Consider the following 17,834-nt stretch of genomic DNA (forward strand, 5'->3'; position numbering starts at 1 on the left):
GTCGGTATTTGAAAGAATATTCATCCTAACAGATAACAATGCTTAGCATGCTCTTCTAAAGGCACCAAAGTACTTCAGAAAGGTGTGTTGTATCACCTGTAACTTTCAGATAATGAAACTCAGTGAATTAAAGCTAGCTGGTTAAGTCATTCTTGACTTTATTTTACTTCTAGCAGTTATGTCAATGGTACAGTGTACTAACAGACCTACTGATTTCAAAGGTATGCTGTGCGGGATAGGGCAGTACTCGGTGTCAGCAAGTATGGCAGAGTAAGTGTCCAGTGAAAAGAACCAGAGAGCTCCAACTGCAGCCCAGTCCTGTGCCCCCTTCATGAGACTTGCTCATCACTGGTGGAAGACAGACACTGTTTCTTCCTTACAACAGGAGAAGGGGGAAAAATAGAAGAGAAAATAAAAAGGAAAAAAGAAAACACTTGGAAAAAAGTTTGGAAATAAAAAACCTCGCAAGACAATCTTGATACCCTGTACCAGTCAGAATTACTGATAGCATACGTAGAAGCAAGAAATATGCCTGGAACTGCTGAAATTACCAAAATTACCAGATATCTACACTCGCTACCTCACTAGAGAGGATATAATGTTTTGTAATTCATTTGCCCTGAAACACCAAGGATCAGACTGTAAGCAGAACAATATACTACCCAATGAAGATATGTAAATTATATAGGGGCATCATTTCTTTACTTAGTGGAGACCAAACGAGCAAGTTTTCTGTGAACTGCAGATCATTTGATTGCTGTATTTCTATAATATGCACAGGAAGGAAGGGGAAACATCTGAAGTTATTTTTATTTCCCCAAGTCTTCTGGCTATACTGTATGAATGCTAGGGTGGGTCTGGCATTGTCTGAAACGTGTCAGGGTCCTTTTGCATAGCCTCATTTCCTTCTTCCTGTTGCTAGGAAGGATAGTTAAGCATGAAACGCGCTTGTTTACAGGACAGGACCATCCTGTTAAGCACATGAGTTCTCTTCCTCCACCTCCTTTTAACCAGCCAAGGGTGCAGTTGTGTTTATGCTGAAGCCAATAGCACAACTCCAATCAGAGGGGAATTGGAAGAGAAGTCTGAATCTCTAAAGAAGCCCAAACATAACATACTGTGGTATTCTGACCAGAAAAAACTTTATCATGCAAACTGCATCTCTAAATATTTGCAGAACTCATAAATTCACATGCCTCAAACAAACCACTGCCTAAAATGTAATGAATTAGAAGAACCAGAAAAGTAAAACGAAGTCACCTCTCATCTCCTTCTTCTAGAAATCCTAATATAAACATTTGAGTGCAACTGCAGTACCTTTTTCCTGTCCCGACCAGAGGCAAAATACACAGGGTACTTGTGAGGTTCCATGACTAACAGCAGTCTTTCTCTCTGGCCCAGCAAGGGCAGCTGCAGAACTGGCTGGGAAGACCCTGACACAGGAATTAAAAATCCGAGACTGAATATACAACCGAGATTTAAAACCCAAATAAAAACACGACAAGATATATTCTTGCTTTTAACTACCACTTAGAAATGAAATTTAACAATAGCTCCATGGTGTTTAAAACAATGTATCTGCACTTCCTTTTGATAAAAAAAAATCAATTAACAAACCAAGTTATTTTAAAAGAAGATAAAGAGATCAGGAAGTCCTAGAGGTTACAAAAGGTAGCTCCAAATGCTTTGATTTCTATGAACTTGTAGATGAAAGGAAACTTCTCAAAACAGTATCTACATCTTTTTTTGCATATACTATATTCTGTAATGAAAGAATCTCAGCCCTAATCAGGATCCCACAGCCAAACTGAAGTAGTAACCCAAACCCATTTGCTAGAGAGACATTGATCCCACTTCCTGGCCACCTCAGCCTTTCTCTTTTTTGTTACTTCTACTGGAGATGCAGATCAGGACGCCTACAGGACATCAGTAAGGATACCTGGAAGAAAAGATAGCAGGCTACAGCTGTGGAATCAACAGACGCGCCTAATCCCAACTGTGTGTGCTGTCAGCCAGCAACAGCCTGGTTGCCAGATGGATGCTGAATCAGTCTAGCACTGAACTGTTGATAGATTCATACTCAGAGGCTCGTATCAAATCTGCTTGTCTATTATCTTCGTTAAGTTCACTACAAACAGCCTTAAAACATAACCTGACTCAGAGCATTGTTACTGATTTGCTGGTGGGAATTTCTTGATCAGGGCAGGGCAATTCAAACAGATCACACTTACACTTGTAAAAAAATAAAAGCATCTATAATTGATGGGTAAGATAAAATTACATTCCTGTCTTTCAATTCACATGTGTTAAGTACTATGACACATCAGGCAGAACCTTCTGACCTAGTTAAATACCTTGTTTAAATGTAGTTATTTCTTCAATTTTCCCAAAGAGAACAGGGGAATAAAAAAAAAGAAAAAAACCCCAAGATTGTTGTACCAATAGTAAGTACCCTTGACTGCCAATAGAGCTCATTAGGCTAATGGCAACACATCGCTCAACAACTTCACAGTTATGGTGGAAGTAAGTCATCGGTGGTTGTTTGCAAAGAAGGGGAGGGTGACAGGGAACGCAGAACTGCCCGACTGGAAAACAGCACGGGTCTTCTGCCTGCCTGGAGAAGGGGGCGGAGGGGGGTGATCCCGACTGGCAGGAGGTGCTGCTCCTCTGCCGGGATCAAAGCCTCCGGCGGTGACATCAGGGCCGGCCACCGCCGCACGGGGGGAGCCACCGGGCTCCTGGAGGCCATCGGGCTAATTACGAAGAACTTCAAAAGAAACTCGACGTTTCCCGTCTCGCAAGGACTCCCGGAAAAAAAAAAAAAAAGAAAAAGAAAAAAAAACCCGAAACACCAGAAAAGAGAGAGAAGAGATGGCCACGGTGCCCTGCACAGAGGGAGGCCGCATCCTGCGCGCCGCTCCGCGCCCGCGGCTCCTCCGCGGCTCCCTGCCTTAAGTCCTGCGGATGTTAACCCTTTCAGCCCGCGCCTCCCCACCAGAGCCGCTTCACAGCGACAGAAGTCACCCCGGGCTCCCGCGGCGCTCCCGTCTCACCTGGGGCTGCTCCCGCCCCGACGAGCGCTTTTCAGCCCCACAAACACGGACGGGCCGGCGGGGCGAAGACCCGCGCTGGGGACGCACCGCACCGCACCGCACCGCGCACCGCACCGCGGGACGGCGCAGCCGCCGCCCCCGCGGGAAGCCCGCGCGCGCTCCTGCCAGCTGCGGGATTACAAAAGAGGGACCCCCGTCCCCCCAAACCCCACCGCGCTGCCCCCGAAGCACCTCCCGGCAACGCTGGCCGCGATGCGCGGAGCCTGCGCCCCTACAGCCGCCGCCACCTTCCCCATCGGGCAGAGGCCGAGCTTACGTGTGAGGATCATGGTCTCCCGCCTACCGCGGTGCCTCCGCGGGGGCTGCCTGCCTCCCTGCCCGCCCGCCCGCCTGCCTGCGCGGCGGCGGCTCGCAACTGACACCCGGCGCGGAGGAGCAGCCCGGCCGCCCGGCCCCTTCGGGCGCCCCCGCCCCCGCCGCCAGGGCCCGCCCCGCCGCCCGGCCCGCTCCGCGCTCCCCGCCGCGCAGGGGAGGACACTGGCGCGCAAGCAGGCGCAGCCCGCGCAAGCGCTCACCTGGTCACGACCCATAAATACAGGCAGAAAGCGACAGATACACACATCCCCCCTCTCTCCCCCACCCCCCTCCACCTCTTCGTTGCACGCATGGGGGGTCAAGGGGAACTTCGCAAACCAAAGGTAATGCGATCGAAGACGATCGAATGGCTTATATCCCCTTTACTCCTTTTTAATGGCTATCAGCTATTGCGGTGGCCTTTTAGGTGACAGTGATGTTTATACAAAGCCGTCAGTAAAGCTCTAAATACTTTTTCCAGGAAATGTACAGAAGAGTGCTAATAGAGAAGGCAGCGTGGCTCCTTGGTGTTAAAAATTGGTGAGGTTGGGAAGGCCTGAGCAGCCCTAGGTACAGGGGGTGCTGAGCCTTCAGCCTGCAGCAAGCTGTGCAGGGTGTCCAGGGGATGCTGGTGCCTCCTCCGTCCCCGAGAAGTGTGTCAAAGAGTGCTGTGAAAGGTTGAAAATGCCTGCACACCACCAAAGTCTCAGTCTGGACCTGGATGGAAACCAACAAGTGTTTTTCCTATGAGGACCACAGCGCAGCCATAGGCATGGCTTGCAGATAGGGAAGCAAAGCCTGGCTTCATAGCTCTGTGCCTGGGAGTCACTCCCTACACCGTTTACTCCCCTGTACATTTTGTGAAGATTGTTCAAATGCTTATTTCTTGGTTGATGCTCACATTCAGGGCTTTAAAATGGCTTAAAATATCTACTTTTGAGCAGCTGCCAAACTATCAGCATGGAAAAGAGTACTGTGAAATTTTGAAAATGTCTGGGTCCCATCAAAGATTATGATTGGTTCATTTTCTTCCAAGCCAACATCGTATTTTATACTCACTGGTGTTATTCTAAGATTCAGTTGTCGTTTCTGCACTATGATCTGTCAGATATAGAGTATATATAGTGTGGTGCCTGAGCAGGCAATTTGCTGAAGAATAAACATCTCCCCCTTCTATAGGCTGCAAACTGTGGCCAGTTGGCTATTACAGTGTTGTTTCTGGAAACCCCTACATGGCTCCAGGTCATTAATTTACTTTAATAGCCCAGAAGAGGATGGAACTGCACTATATCTTCAAGCTTGACTTTACATATATTACCCACTTAATCAATTACCTCTTCGTATCTAAACTCGCTCCAGCTCTTTTTGGCATAGCCACATTTACCTGCATTTTTGAATGCTTCTTGTAAGGCACCAGGATATATGTTTACAAGGTAGGTCAGGCCCATAGAATATGAATTCTTAACTCTAAAAAGGGAAGACAGACATATGCTATGCCCCAGCTGTTGAACAGACAAGGTAATCCCAATCTAATTGGCTTTCTGTCTGTATCGTCTATACTTTTATGCACTTGATAGACTAGGAAGTGACAGAATAGTCATGACGAGATGGAAAATGCTGGTTGCACATTGTGTGTGAGTTTCCGAGTCTGAATTCTAGAAAAGAGAGAAATTGTTTCTCCAATAAGCGTCCTCAAAAGGAAGGGGAAAAAAACCCAGAAAAAATATCCAGAACATGTAGGAAAGCATGCCAGTACGAAGGCGTTTCCATCACAATGATAATGCTGGAACCAGAAGACCACCGTGTGTCAAGCTAATACCCTCAGTAAAAAGCAGGGGTTTGTTCTTGTAAACACGGACTGCCTGGGCTGCTTCCTGGACCAAGCCTGCATCTCTGCATAGGAAGCTTTTGTATAGGACCCACAGGAAGCTTTTGAAGAAGGAGAGAATGGGCTTTTACTCTGCAGAAAAAAATGGGAAGGGTTTGGAGGACTCCGCAGTGTGAAAGGGAACTGAAAAAAGCTGAGAATGGGAGGAGGAGGTGTGTGCGGCAGTGAAGTAAAATCTGAAGCAAGAGGGTTGTGCAATAGATGCAAAACAAGGATTTGAAGTCAGAGAGTTTTGTGTGAGGATTCTGAAAGGGGCGAGTGACGAGACCAGTGAATACACAACAAATGTGGCCCAGACACAGAAGATGGGAAGCTCTCAGTAGTTAAACCAAAGGTTGTCATTCTCACCTCTACCAATTTGTAAAATAGCAAATGAATGATGATGATGATGATAAAACACTATGTTTGTGCTTTTCTTCAGCTCTCCTGTTCTGCTTCCAAAGCTAATCAGCTCCCACAGTAAAGGGAGGAATGTCCATCCTCATTTAGTCTTTGTGGATTCCCTCAGCAATGTCAGAACCAGTGACTTCTGTGATGGAGCAGTCTGTCTGCTGGGATCATCGCTAAATAGATGCCGGAGGATTATCACTGACCTGGATTAGATTCTTGCTGGTAATCTGAAAGAGAAAGGCTTTGATTCTAGTTTGTTATCAACCCTTGAAGACATGCAGTCTCTCTGGCTTGCATTTTAACTTGGAATTCTATAGGACTGCTTAAGCAGGCATATTTTCGGAGCTGAAAAGCAAGGCACCAGCCTCTCATTTGCTGTAAAACGTGCTCAGAGGAACATTCCACCTGGGGCATGGGTGTTTAGCAGGCTACAACCACCCTAATCACTCATCCGGCTTTAAAGAGCGTTGTGAAATCAGTAGAGCTTTGGCCTTTAATATTTTTATTTCTTTATCTCTCTGGCTATTCAAAGAGCAGGCAGCTGCCTGACAGAGACACAGGATTTTAGAAGTAGCCTGCCTAAGAGGATTGTTTCTGTGGAGTACTGTTATCCTTAATGCAATCAATGAGCTCTCGCTGGATGGTAAAATAATTGTAAAGGATTGCCCGACAGGCACAATTACTCACTTTAAAAGGTGAATTCTCCTTCTGTTGTAACTGTATAAGGGAGTGATTCGCAGGACGGCATCTAATAATAAGGACTTGATTGTCCTCTGTTTTCCCTCCCAGGCCCAAATGCCTTAATGGTTAACTGTACCCTTGTCATCCTTTTTCTTCTAAATAGTGCAGTACACAGAGAAGTCCCAACTTGTAATTAGTCAACTGACCTGCTGGTACAAACACAGGATTGTCAGACACATGATGGCAATTCTAAATGCTAGTATTAATATCCTTTTAGCAACAGCATGATAGATTATAGAGCTGTTTCAGCCCGAGTTTCCAGGCCTCTGGCTGTAGACTTGGATTCCTTGTCGACTGGGGTATTTGTGTGTAGTATTTCCACAGTCCAAAGGACCTTCATGTTCCAACCATTGTCAGCGAAATAATTAAGTTTGCGTTTTCCAGCACTTGACTTCACTGAAAAGTAATTATTTAATGGAATCTGTAATTGTTCAGGCCTCTTGACGAAGAGTGTTTGCCCTATCACTTCTCAGAGATAAGTGGTATTAAGAGCGCCTTGCTTTCAGAGAAGGAAAGCTATTGTTTCACCTACTCGAGAATCACAAAATGAAATAAAGCATCTTTCCAAAGTACTTTTTAACAGAATACATAGTAAAGTCATCATATTGCATAAACGTAGGTGCTGCTCTACTGCTTGTAATTGATGGGCTCTCTGCTCTAGAAATCTTCCTTTAGAAATAAACAGTATTAGCAATATTACCAGCTCGTCATGTATAGGGGACTCTTATTTGTATTTGATCCCAGGCAACATTTAGGGTTTTTTTTCTTTTCTTTCTTTTAACAGTAAATAAGAAAGAAAATTAACTTTGCCATATTCTTTGTGGTGCATATAACTGACTATTTTAAAAGGAGGGATAAGTGAGCTCTATACTTTTGTCTGCTTTTGAATGCCTTCAAACACCATGAGTTCAACAGTTCAGGCTGAAAATGAAATTACCAGGTTCATACTGTACTTAAGAAAGGCTCTATTATATGGATGCACAAAAAGGATGAGAAATAAAAATTGATTATATAGTTTGACAAAGATACAATTTGGTAAAATATACATACAGATAAACTGAAATAAGAAGAGGAGAAAAAATAAATATTTTCATTCCATTTTAAACACAGAAGGTAAGCTCCTTAGCTTACATGGAAAACTGTTGCTTTATAAAAATTGGTGGAGATGTAGAGTATCTTTTCCATATTGTGTTTAATATGGTGTCACTGGTGATGATTTGTTTTTTGAAGGCTGCGGAATTTTCTACTGTTAATGGGTCTGCCTTCCCTTCAATTAAAAGCTGTATTTTTACATTAAAAAAAGTGATTCACCTTTGGAAAAATAACCAACTGAATTTAACTTTCAAGAAAGTAGGGAAAGCAGATTTGGGTAAACTAAACCTTATTTAGAAGAAGTGCTAGAGGAAGGTAGTTAGAATTTCTAACCTGTGATGAAGGCTCAGAGATGATCCAGAGTAAATATATAGCTTGTGGCTGTAGAAAAAATCCTCCTTCCTTTTACTCCAAAAATTCAGAATAACGGCTCATTTACTGATAAAGACAGCATCTATAATCGATCACTGCTTCACAACAAGGAATCTGAACCTGAAATTATCAGGACTAAAACGTCTGCATGTATGTGGTGGAAGTGAGACCTAATGGATATGCAGGTCACAGGGCACCAAGTCTAACACACTCCGTTGGAGAAAGCTGTAACAAAAGTTTGGCCCTGCCAAGGCACGCTCCCTAGGTTTAGCTGTGGCAGCTGCCTTGGTGGCCGTGTGGCAGCAGAGCTCCATGGCACCAGGAGTGCCATGTCCCTGGCCCCTCTCCTCTCTTTGTGGGTCATTTGAATAGCAGTGGCTGTGCCTGGACTCGCACCCCTGCTTCTCTTCCTCTGCGCTTACAAGTCACGGTGTGCAACGAAGTGGGGGAGGAAGACAGCACAAAGGGTGCTTTTACTCAAAATATATGTTACAGAATGATCAAAAGATGAACAGCTTGATGATGGTGTACAATGGAGGCAGGATATATATATCTCAGCTTTGTGTTGCTTGGGAAAGAAGAGGTTTTTTTCAGACCAACGCTCTTGTTTTCACTCTGTGTTCCTGTGGCAGCAGCTATATCATTATTAAATCAACCAGCTCTTCCCTCTTCATTTTTAAGCAAATAGATTTTACCTTCCACCTTTAAAACCACCAATTTCCAAGGCATTCCAATGGTAGGATGCATGTTTTTTTAAATCTCATTCTGTGTTCACGCATGACCTCCAGTCCGATGAAGAAAAAAGGTCAGCTTTCACAGAGAGACAGCAATAACCTTCATTAAAACAAGATGTAAGGTGCAAGTTGCCTGCTAAAGTGGATGAAAACTGAAAGACTGGTGCCTTAAAAATGTCAAAACAGTGGTTAAAAATTGGTTTATGAAGCAGCTGTGTTGTTATAATACACATGAGATGCTAGACTTTTCAGCATGATACCCTGGGACAGACCATGTCAGCCATGCAGTGCCCAGCTGGGGTTAAAAGGAGTCAAAGGGAAGGAAAGGAAGTTTTTTTTTTTTATTGTAATAACTAAAAAAATTATGAACAATGAAAAATTTCCTTTCAAGAACAAAGTTTTTCTGACTTCCATCTTCCATCTTCTATGATCCAAGGCTTTTTAGTTAAATGAACTCCATATTCATTAAACTTATTTCCTCTGGAGGAAATAGGCACATGCATCCACCTGGACCAGTTGACCCATTATGTGAAAGACTGCTGCTGTTTTAGCCTTGGGGAATCTCCAGGACTCAGGAAATCATTTTAAACCCATGACTCAATAAAGCACGATAACTATGGCAACTAGAACTCATACACTGTGATGGCTAATTTCACCTCAGCATTCATCAGGGGAGGTACTGGCTTGATACTATAACCTGGAGAGTAGCTATTGTTAATGTAATGTGAAGCTACAGAGACAGGGAGGAAGGAAAACACATGTTAATAAGTCCAGCGAACAAAGTCAGGCCTGGTATAAGTCAGGACAGATTCGTAATCCTTGTTGGTCCTGTTCTTGACAGAGCACTAGACTGAGACTCAAAATGTCTGCAGTCTTGTCCTGTTTTAACTTATTGGGCAGCCTTGGTCTATCCATTCCCTTTCTCATACTTCATTTTTCCCTAGATAAAATAGGGAGAATAATACGTGCCCCTTTTGAAAGCCCTTGAGATGTACTGTGTAAAGTGCTGTATGAGATTATGAGGCTGATACTGTGCCTAATAAAAGCCCTCTTGCAGATTGCCAGTTTGACTGCATCCTTCATTGTCCAAGCCCATGCTCTTGCTTATTGTAACTGAAAAACATCTTACAGCAGCAATTACCTTGCATTTTACTGGGAGGTGAGGTAGATGTGTACATGCAGACAGTTACTTAAGGGCACCTTAAGTAACTTGCTGGAGTGTCAACACCCATAATGATGTCTGAGGAAAGACAAGAGAAGTGGAGGGGGAAGCTAGCTGTCTTGCCAGCAAGAACAAACTGAGTTGGAGAAGATTTATTAGGTGTATATTACCCAGATAAATGTGATCCTGACTTGAATGAGAGCCAGCAATAGCAAGGGGAGAGGGTCAGGCGGAAAGAAGTGGCTGTTTGGCCTTCGTCAACAGATTCGAGACCTGACGGGGGTTAGGAGGAGTAACAGAATTGTTGGGGTATTCATTCGTCACTCTAAAATTTAGGATTATGAATTCTAAATGGATGGCCAGTTTAGCTGAAAAATGCTTCCTCCTCCTCCACATTGCTACATTTCTCTTTTTATGCCAGCATGTTACAGAGAGTGAGAGTACTGTATGATATTATTTGTGAACATGATACAATACATAGAAGTGACTGACAGGTTAATAGGAGCTTGCATGTTTTAAAAACAAAGATACATATTCTGTTACATGACCACAAGAAAAAGAAACATGGAAAGTGGTTAGTTTGCTTTCATATTTCAACACTGTCATGTTATGAAGGGCTACCTTTTTTACTCTGCTTGTTTCTGAGGTTTTACTTTTGCCTTCATATCATTTTACAAAGAGATGTGGTAAATCAGTTTGTTCTTGAGAGAGCAAATCTCTTATATCTAACTTTAGCCCAGAGCAGTTTTTAAATATCTAAATGCCGAATTAAAACAAAAAAAGAGATTCTTTTACTATTCCTTATTACTGAGAATATATGAAAAAGCATTATTTTTACTAAAGCAAAAAAAATCAGGGTCCTCTCATATTTTGAAATGCCTTTTTTTCATCAGACTTCAAAATGCAAAGACAGGTATCAGTGATTGGAGAATGCTTTTGCCTAAGCTCTTTGTCCACTACGCCTGACAAACTGAGTCTACCTGGCTGTTATGTTAAACTTTACAACAGTTCTGTCACTAAAGCCACAGAGCAAACCCTTCACTCGCTTTCTAGTATTTTAAATCAAAAATGCATTGAAGCAGATTCTCTACTGGTGTAGATGGTCATTTTTGAAGCCTGTGGTTGCACAGTAATGTGCAAGAGCTAAGGAGCTACCTGTGTAACTCTGTACATACAATTTATTCTAGTGTAATGCAGATTTACCTTTCAGATAACAGGCTTACTTGTTCTACAGCAAACGATTCACATTTTTATACAACACCATTAGCATAGCAACAAATGCATCCTGAAGAACCTCTTTCTGTCTCCATCACCACCAAGTGTCCAGCTGTCCTGGGAATGTGATGTGCCTTGTGGGGATCTGACAAATTGCATACATGGAACAGGTCTGATGTTTTTAAAACCTTTTTGCCATTGGGTTCTTTGGGTCTTTTGTTTCTGATGGTTTTACTGAAGATTTATTAAAATATATGGTGGGTGGTACAAAACAATAAGCTTTAAATGGATATGGAATCTAACTATTTCTTCATGGAGTTAAATGTATGAAGGCATTATTTCTAGGATGTGGTGCCAACAAGGGTACAGATCATTTCTTGTCTTGTACTTCTAAAATGAGAAGGATCTGTTTTGAGAAGAGCAACACACGGAAAAAAGTCTGATCCAGCTAACCTGCTTTTTGTTTGATCACAACTTCAGAGGCAGCCAGGGACATACCTGTGCTAGGATCAGTGGGGCACGTGATTAACAGTGATAGGACACCCTGCACCTTTCATGCTCAAACCACAACTTTCTCTCCTTTGAAACAAGAGCCTTTACATCACTCAGTAGAATTAAATTTCTCATGAGCAGCGTTAGAGTACAGAAATAATGTCAATTTTCTTTGCTGGGGAATCTGTATTTTTTCCAGATACAGAAAGTCTATTAAACCTCAAGATATCTTAACAGTCTCCTGGCATCTGATTTTTAGTCAGGAAGTATAAACAATGACTTGAAAGGTGTATATGCAGAACTTTCTATCTGATTTACCAGTAGCTCTTTAGAATCTGTCATGCATGTCATATTGACCTTACAAACTTAATTACCTAAGCTCTAAGAAACCACGTGCTTGCCTTTCAGCTCCTTAATGTAAATTAGTGACAGCACTAAGAAAAAACCCTAACATAAAACATCCTGAAACATCCTGAAAACTTAGATTCTAACAAGTCAGAATATGGAATTTTTCAGCTGAGAAAGCTGTTGAATTGAATTCTTTGGAAATTATTTGGAAGTAAAAGCCACATCCCACTTGGCCTAGGGTGCAAGCATCCCACGTGTCATTTACATTTTAAACATGCATTTTAGAAACTTCCTGGTTTTATATCAAAGACAAGAATTTTATGTGATGGCCAATATGGAAAAACTGAGTCAAACCCAATACCTGGTGTGCACCTCCATGTTAGACAGGTATCTGAAGAGTTTGGCAGCTTATCTCCTGTTGCTATTTCTGTTGCATTTCAGAAAGTTAGCTGACTTCATCATGAGATTTGGGCCACGTGGGAAACTTCCTGGCTAGCGTACAGAATGAGAACGAGGACAATTCACCCTTAGCCTTGCCTCTGAAATAGCTAGCTACTGCCCACCAAGGCAAGCTTTTACCTAACCTAGGATTCTTGGGCGCTCCACCTGTTTCCAAAGGGCAGAACAGCTTCCTGCATTACCTTCTGATAACACCTTTTTTTCCCTAAGCCATGTAAAGAGCTCTGCACCTGGAATAAGAGTTTCTCATCTTTATGTCTGTAGCACCTGGGCTGGATATTTCTTTCACCTGCTGCCAGTTTTTCACCTCTTTCCTTCCATTTCCGTTCCTTCTATTTCTCTCTTCCTCTTCTTTTTCCTCCTCATAGCTGGCTGCTACCAATAGCGATTGTGAGGGGTAGAAGTGCCCTCCTTAGCTCTTTTCCTCATCTCCTCTTCCTTTGGCCAATGCAAGTGAAGAGCAGGCAGAATATTAGATCCAGAGCTGTTGAACAGTGTTCCCCAACGAGAGGAAAGGGAAAAGCGTGCAGACCAAAAGAAAAATATATCTAGTTTCCAGCAGGAATTGGGAATCTAGAATATAGCAAGACTAAGAGACGAGATCACTGCTAGACTGAGTGAACTGTGCCCGAGTGAACCGTATCTGCAATGGCACAGCTAATGCAAATCTAGCAATTAATTTAATGGTTCCATGGAGCCAGGTGATACCCAGTGCTCAGAACCCTTGGTTATGAACAAACGTAGTAAATGAAACAGGAAAGAGAATGGTGTCCAAACACCCTGCTGAATTTCTGCTAGAATTGCTTTATATAGCAACTAATGATGTTAGGGCGGAAATCGTCAGAGCACAGAGTATAAAGTAAAAAAATTTGAGAGTTACCTGCCGTTTTATAGCTCTTCTATAACATAATACAAAATGGAAAGCTCAGATAATTAAGATGGTCTACTTGTCTTGAAATAATATTTCTCATCTTGCATGCTCTCCTTCCTTGTTTAGAAAGGGCTTTGTTTATTTCAGGGCAAAAAGGAATTTAAACCTCATTCCTACAAATTCATGTATGCAACTCTATTTGTGTTGAAGGGTATATTGAAATTTGACTGCATAAATGCTTGCAGGATCATGGCCTTAGTTTTTAGATGATGGATTTTCAGGCTTTTTCACAGATCTCAACCACACTTCATTTGAAACTCTTATACTCATTCCATTAAGAATAGCTTCTCAAGAATGAAAAGCTGATGCTTTATCCTCTGGCCGCTTGTACCTACTATTTCTGATCTGGCTGATAATGCCAGAAATCAAAGTACAGATTCTCAGAACAGCAAGGCTTTTCATAATGGTCTCCCTGCATGAAAAGTCCATGTGTCAGCTAAGAAAATGAATTTCTAATAATACTTGGCACTGAATGAGTGGCTTGACTCAAAGGAGGGCACCAAGCACTATCTGATCTCTGTAACACTGAAATAGATTTCACGTATTTGAAAGAGCTTTGTCTTAGCCATCTTTATTTCAAGAAGCTTATAGTGGATATGATAACCTCAAAATCAACACAGGGATTTTTTTTTTAATAAGGAAGTAAGAACACACTAGGAATATTTGCATTGGTGTGCTCAATAGTGTTTCTCTGTTGGACAGGGAACAAAATTCTCTGTGCCTGTTTAAAATTCTGGAGAACTTTATACTACTTTTTTAAGCCAGGCAAATATTATGCAACTTTCTCTAAGCATGAGTTTAATATATCTTTTAAAGATGTTACCTATGAGTGTGATGTCCTTTTCACTCTACACTTAATTACTCAGTATCATTTTCAGAACATGCTACTATGCAAACTCTGTGCGATGCCACAAACTTGTGAATGTGGCTCTACAATTTGCAGTGTTAGCAAATAAAGGCTCTTAGTCAGATTTCTTTGTAGTAGTTTGACATAGACTGTGTATGCATATACTGTAAAGAAACAAATATACTCTCTAATACTGATTTGGAAATGAGTACCTCTAATTTGCTTTTGATTTGAAATAGTAATCTGAACAAATAAATGTATGCATTAAAAGGCTAATTAGTTATTCTAGGTTCATATAGCAGCAGTTTTAAAAGACAAGCATTCCTTCACAGGCTAAAGATGAATCAAAGTTCTCCGATTCCTGTAAAAATGTGTGTCTCTACAGTCATAGTTTGTTCTGGATCAATTCCAGTGCATTGTGACGATGGGAGCTAGAAAGGAAAACTCAAGAGGGTATTTTTAATCACTTTTACCTCTATTAACAATGTGATGCTATTTCCATTGTTCCTGTTATAAAAATAAGTAGCTGACATGTTCCCTAGAATTGATTATTGTGTTTTAGTCAACAGATCAGCCATCAAGACATTGCAGCTATCCCTTTCCCTATCAGGAAAGGGAGTGGAAAGGAGCAGACAGAGAAACCTCAAAGGAAAGGACAAGACACTGTGCCTTTTGTCCTTTGTTCCAAGATGGAAATAAACTGTCTCCACTTTTGATAAGCTCTTCTTTTGATCTTTGTTTGCAATAATTAGGGTTAGACACTAAGTTATTTTATGAACCCTTTTAGGTTTAGCCCCCTCTAAGTTAATATGAATATGAGTTATTTGTCCTCTGCAAACAACCATATTAATTAACGTTTTATGATTTCCTTTTATTGATGGAGATTTTGCCTAATATGCAAGTGAACTAGATATTGATAGATTTGGGGAAGATGAAAAGTATTTTTTCTGTAGATTTAATTTCACTTCATATTTTACAAATACGTGAAAACATAAAAGTGCATATAAAATATATAAAGATGTATTTTCTATCTGTCTGTCTGCATTATGTAAATATATAGAGATATATATCTCTATCTTTATGGGGTGAGTCAGTTTAGGAATAGCTATCACACTGTGCTCCCATATACTTTAGATGGCTTGGAAAATCTGCCCCCTGCTTGAGGTTATAGATTAGTGCCCTCACTCATGACTATAGGTAAATATGATGTCAGATACCTTTGGTTGCAGAGGGAAGCAGAGTTGTTACTCTAATTCATGCCGAAAGACAAATTGGTTCCAGTCACTAAAGGAAATCCTGGGAAATAAGAATTTGGGATTCAGCTGGACTATATTAGAAGCATAACTGGAGCGTTACCTGCTTCTGGTGCAAGTGTAAGAAGAAATTCAGGTGTTAGCTTAAGAACAAATGTGTTTTTCTTTGTTTGCGAAGCCAGAATTTGTCCTAGGCAAAAAAAAACCCAACCCAAAAACAACTCCACTAGAAGGTAAATCAAATTAATTGCAATTATCTAAGAAGTTAAAAACATTGTAGATCTGTTTTCACATATATGACCAGGAGCCAGGGTACTACAGAGTAAATGTAATATTCAAAGAATGCAGACAGCAAATGTGTTCATGTATAAACATATTTGTGGTATATAGCAAGTTGTAATTTCAGAAAACGGTCCAGAATTAAAGAGTGTATGTATTTTTTTACATCACTGTTAATTCATAGATTTTAAGGATCATTGCAACAACCTAAACTACAAATCTTGCTCAGGATTCCTGCTTGAAGTTGTATCTCTGGCATTTTATAATGCCTCTCTTAGGAATGCACCTTGATTTTAACTTCAAAGTTTAAAACGTGACAAATTACTTCAGATTTTAAAATGTGTGCCTTAATCCAAATTTTGATTCTGTTAGAATGAGTATCTAGTCTTTCGATCTCTTTATGCCTTTGTCTGCCAGCCCAGGTTCTTCTTTTGTGTCCTGAAGATCATGATCAAGCTGTGGGATTGCAGTAAGAACTACATGATGCAAAGCTATAACATGCCTCCTACTGTCAAGTGCAAAAAAAAATTATCTATGCTTTGTTGAGACACATCATTGTAATGGTATACAGTTTCATGCTTGCAGATTTAAAAAATGTCATCATTTTTAGTAACTTCCTGAAGCATGTAGAGGTATAGTCATTTACTGGAAAATATAGAATGCTCCTTAAGGGATCTAAATTGCTGAATCTTTGTATCTCCAGTGGAATATAGTCTACTCTTATCAGCTGAATAAGTGATACAGTCTAAACAAAGGGTAATAATGTTCAACTGGAATTCCAGGAAAGGAAGCTTAATGCGAACTTCCTGATTTAATCTTACAAAAATAGAAAGGTTGATAGGATAAATGAATCACTCAGAAGAGCAGATTTTGCTTCACTTAATTAAAACAGACCATAAAAATGTCAAAGTAACCCTTTGTAACATTTAACTGCAAAACTCACATACACAACTACTTTGAGTATCATTTTCATGTATGAGACTGAGAAGAATCTCTTCAGAGAAACAACTCAGTTTTCTGAAAATGTCTTCGCATTTTCCAGCCTGGAAATCATGGTGACAGCTACATGGACATTTCTCATACAATTTCCTGTATCTTCTGCTTTTGGTGGGCCAGGAAAAGTCTTCTCAGAAGTAAATTTAGAACTTCTGTTTCTGGAAGACATCAGCAAGTCAGAGTTGCATGGAAATTAAAGAAAAACAAAACAAATGAACTATTTTGAGCCCTAAGAAAAGGTTTTGTTAGGTTCAATTTGAGTTCACTTTGACTTCCTGACAATGGTAGTCACTCAAGTGTGGAATAAACTCACAAAGAAAGTGGAAGGACAAGATACCTGGTAAGTCGCTAGGAAATGAGCAAGAGAGATGGTCCTGCACTGCTGGGAGAATGGAAATGACAATGTTGTAGGCCTTCTCCATCTCTAACTTCTGCAAATTTGTCACCCGTCAACACTTTTAAATATAGCCAATATGGAAAAGTGTCTAAAATGCAAGTCAGGCAAGTGACATGCTGTGATTACAAGTTTCTTCTTTCCCCCTACCAAACCAGCAGGAAAACGTGTAAAAAATGTGCGTGTACTACCCTAACCCTCATGGCAACAACAAGCAGGATATCCATGGGACTGCCAGAGGCCATCCATATCAGAGGAACATGCTATGCATTTCCTGAGGTCTTGCATATGCTCCACCCATGATCAATCCTTGCCTTGGCTGGAAGGTGTTTATTTCACACTTGGGCATGAACATCTCATCTTCTTAGAAATAGCTTTTTTTGCAGCAGCCCAATAATTTTCAGTTTCTAAACTCATCCAGCATGGAGCTCTGTTTAATGGCAAGCTGGTGGATGGGAGTCTTTTTGTTCTCTTAGGCAGAGCCTTGGCACAGTTGTTGGCATTTTTTTTCCCTGATCAGGGTTTGATCCCAGGTTTTTTGTTTGTTTGTTTGTTTGTTATCAGTTTTTATTGCCTTCCAATTTGTTACTTTCTTTTATTATTTTTGTGGGGTTGCGGGTTTTTCAGCTCTTCCTTACTAGCATATGAAGTTGCTCAGAATGGGAGATCAGATAGAGACTTCATGTGGTAGGGCTGCTGTGTGCTTTTATGACTGAGATGAGTGTTGCCAGAAGAAAACGAGAAGAGGCAGACCTGGTGAAACATCACATTTGTGCATGTAAAAGATCTTCTGAAACACGCTAAGGGTGGATATGGATGACTGATAGCATCTGC

The 17,834-nt window shown here is 41.2% G+C and overlaps 1 protein-coding gene across 3 annotated transcripts in view; it reads right to left on the minus strand.

The window, feature by feature from the left end:
- Window positions 1-17,834, minus strand: part of DLC1 (DLC1 Rho GTPase activating protein) — a 235,961-nt gene that overhangs the window by 33,987 nt on the left and 184,140 nt on the right. The window contains exon 1 of one of the 3 annotated variants that reach the window (XM_075149160.1): window positions 3,370-3,460. The exons of the other annotated variants lie outside the window; for them this stretch is intronic. Within the exon in view, the coding sequence (XP_075005261.1) occupies window positions 3,370-3,382 (13 nt within the window). The 5' untranslated portion in view covers window positions 3,383-3,460. Of the gene's footprint in view, window positions 1-3,369; window positions 3,461-17,834 lie in introns of those variants that run through there. 3 annotated transcript variants of the gene reach the window in all.

Source organism: Calonectris borealis, chromosome 4, assembly GCF_964195595.1.
Source record: "Calonectris borealis chromosome 4, bCalBor7.hap1.2, whole genome shotgun sequence".
In the NCBI taxonomy this organism is placed as follows: domain Eukaryota; kingdom Metazoa; phylum Chordata; class Aves; order Procellariiformes; family Procellariidae; genus Calonectris; species Calonectris borealis.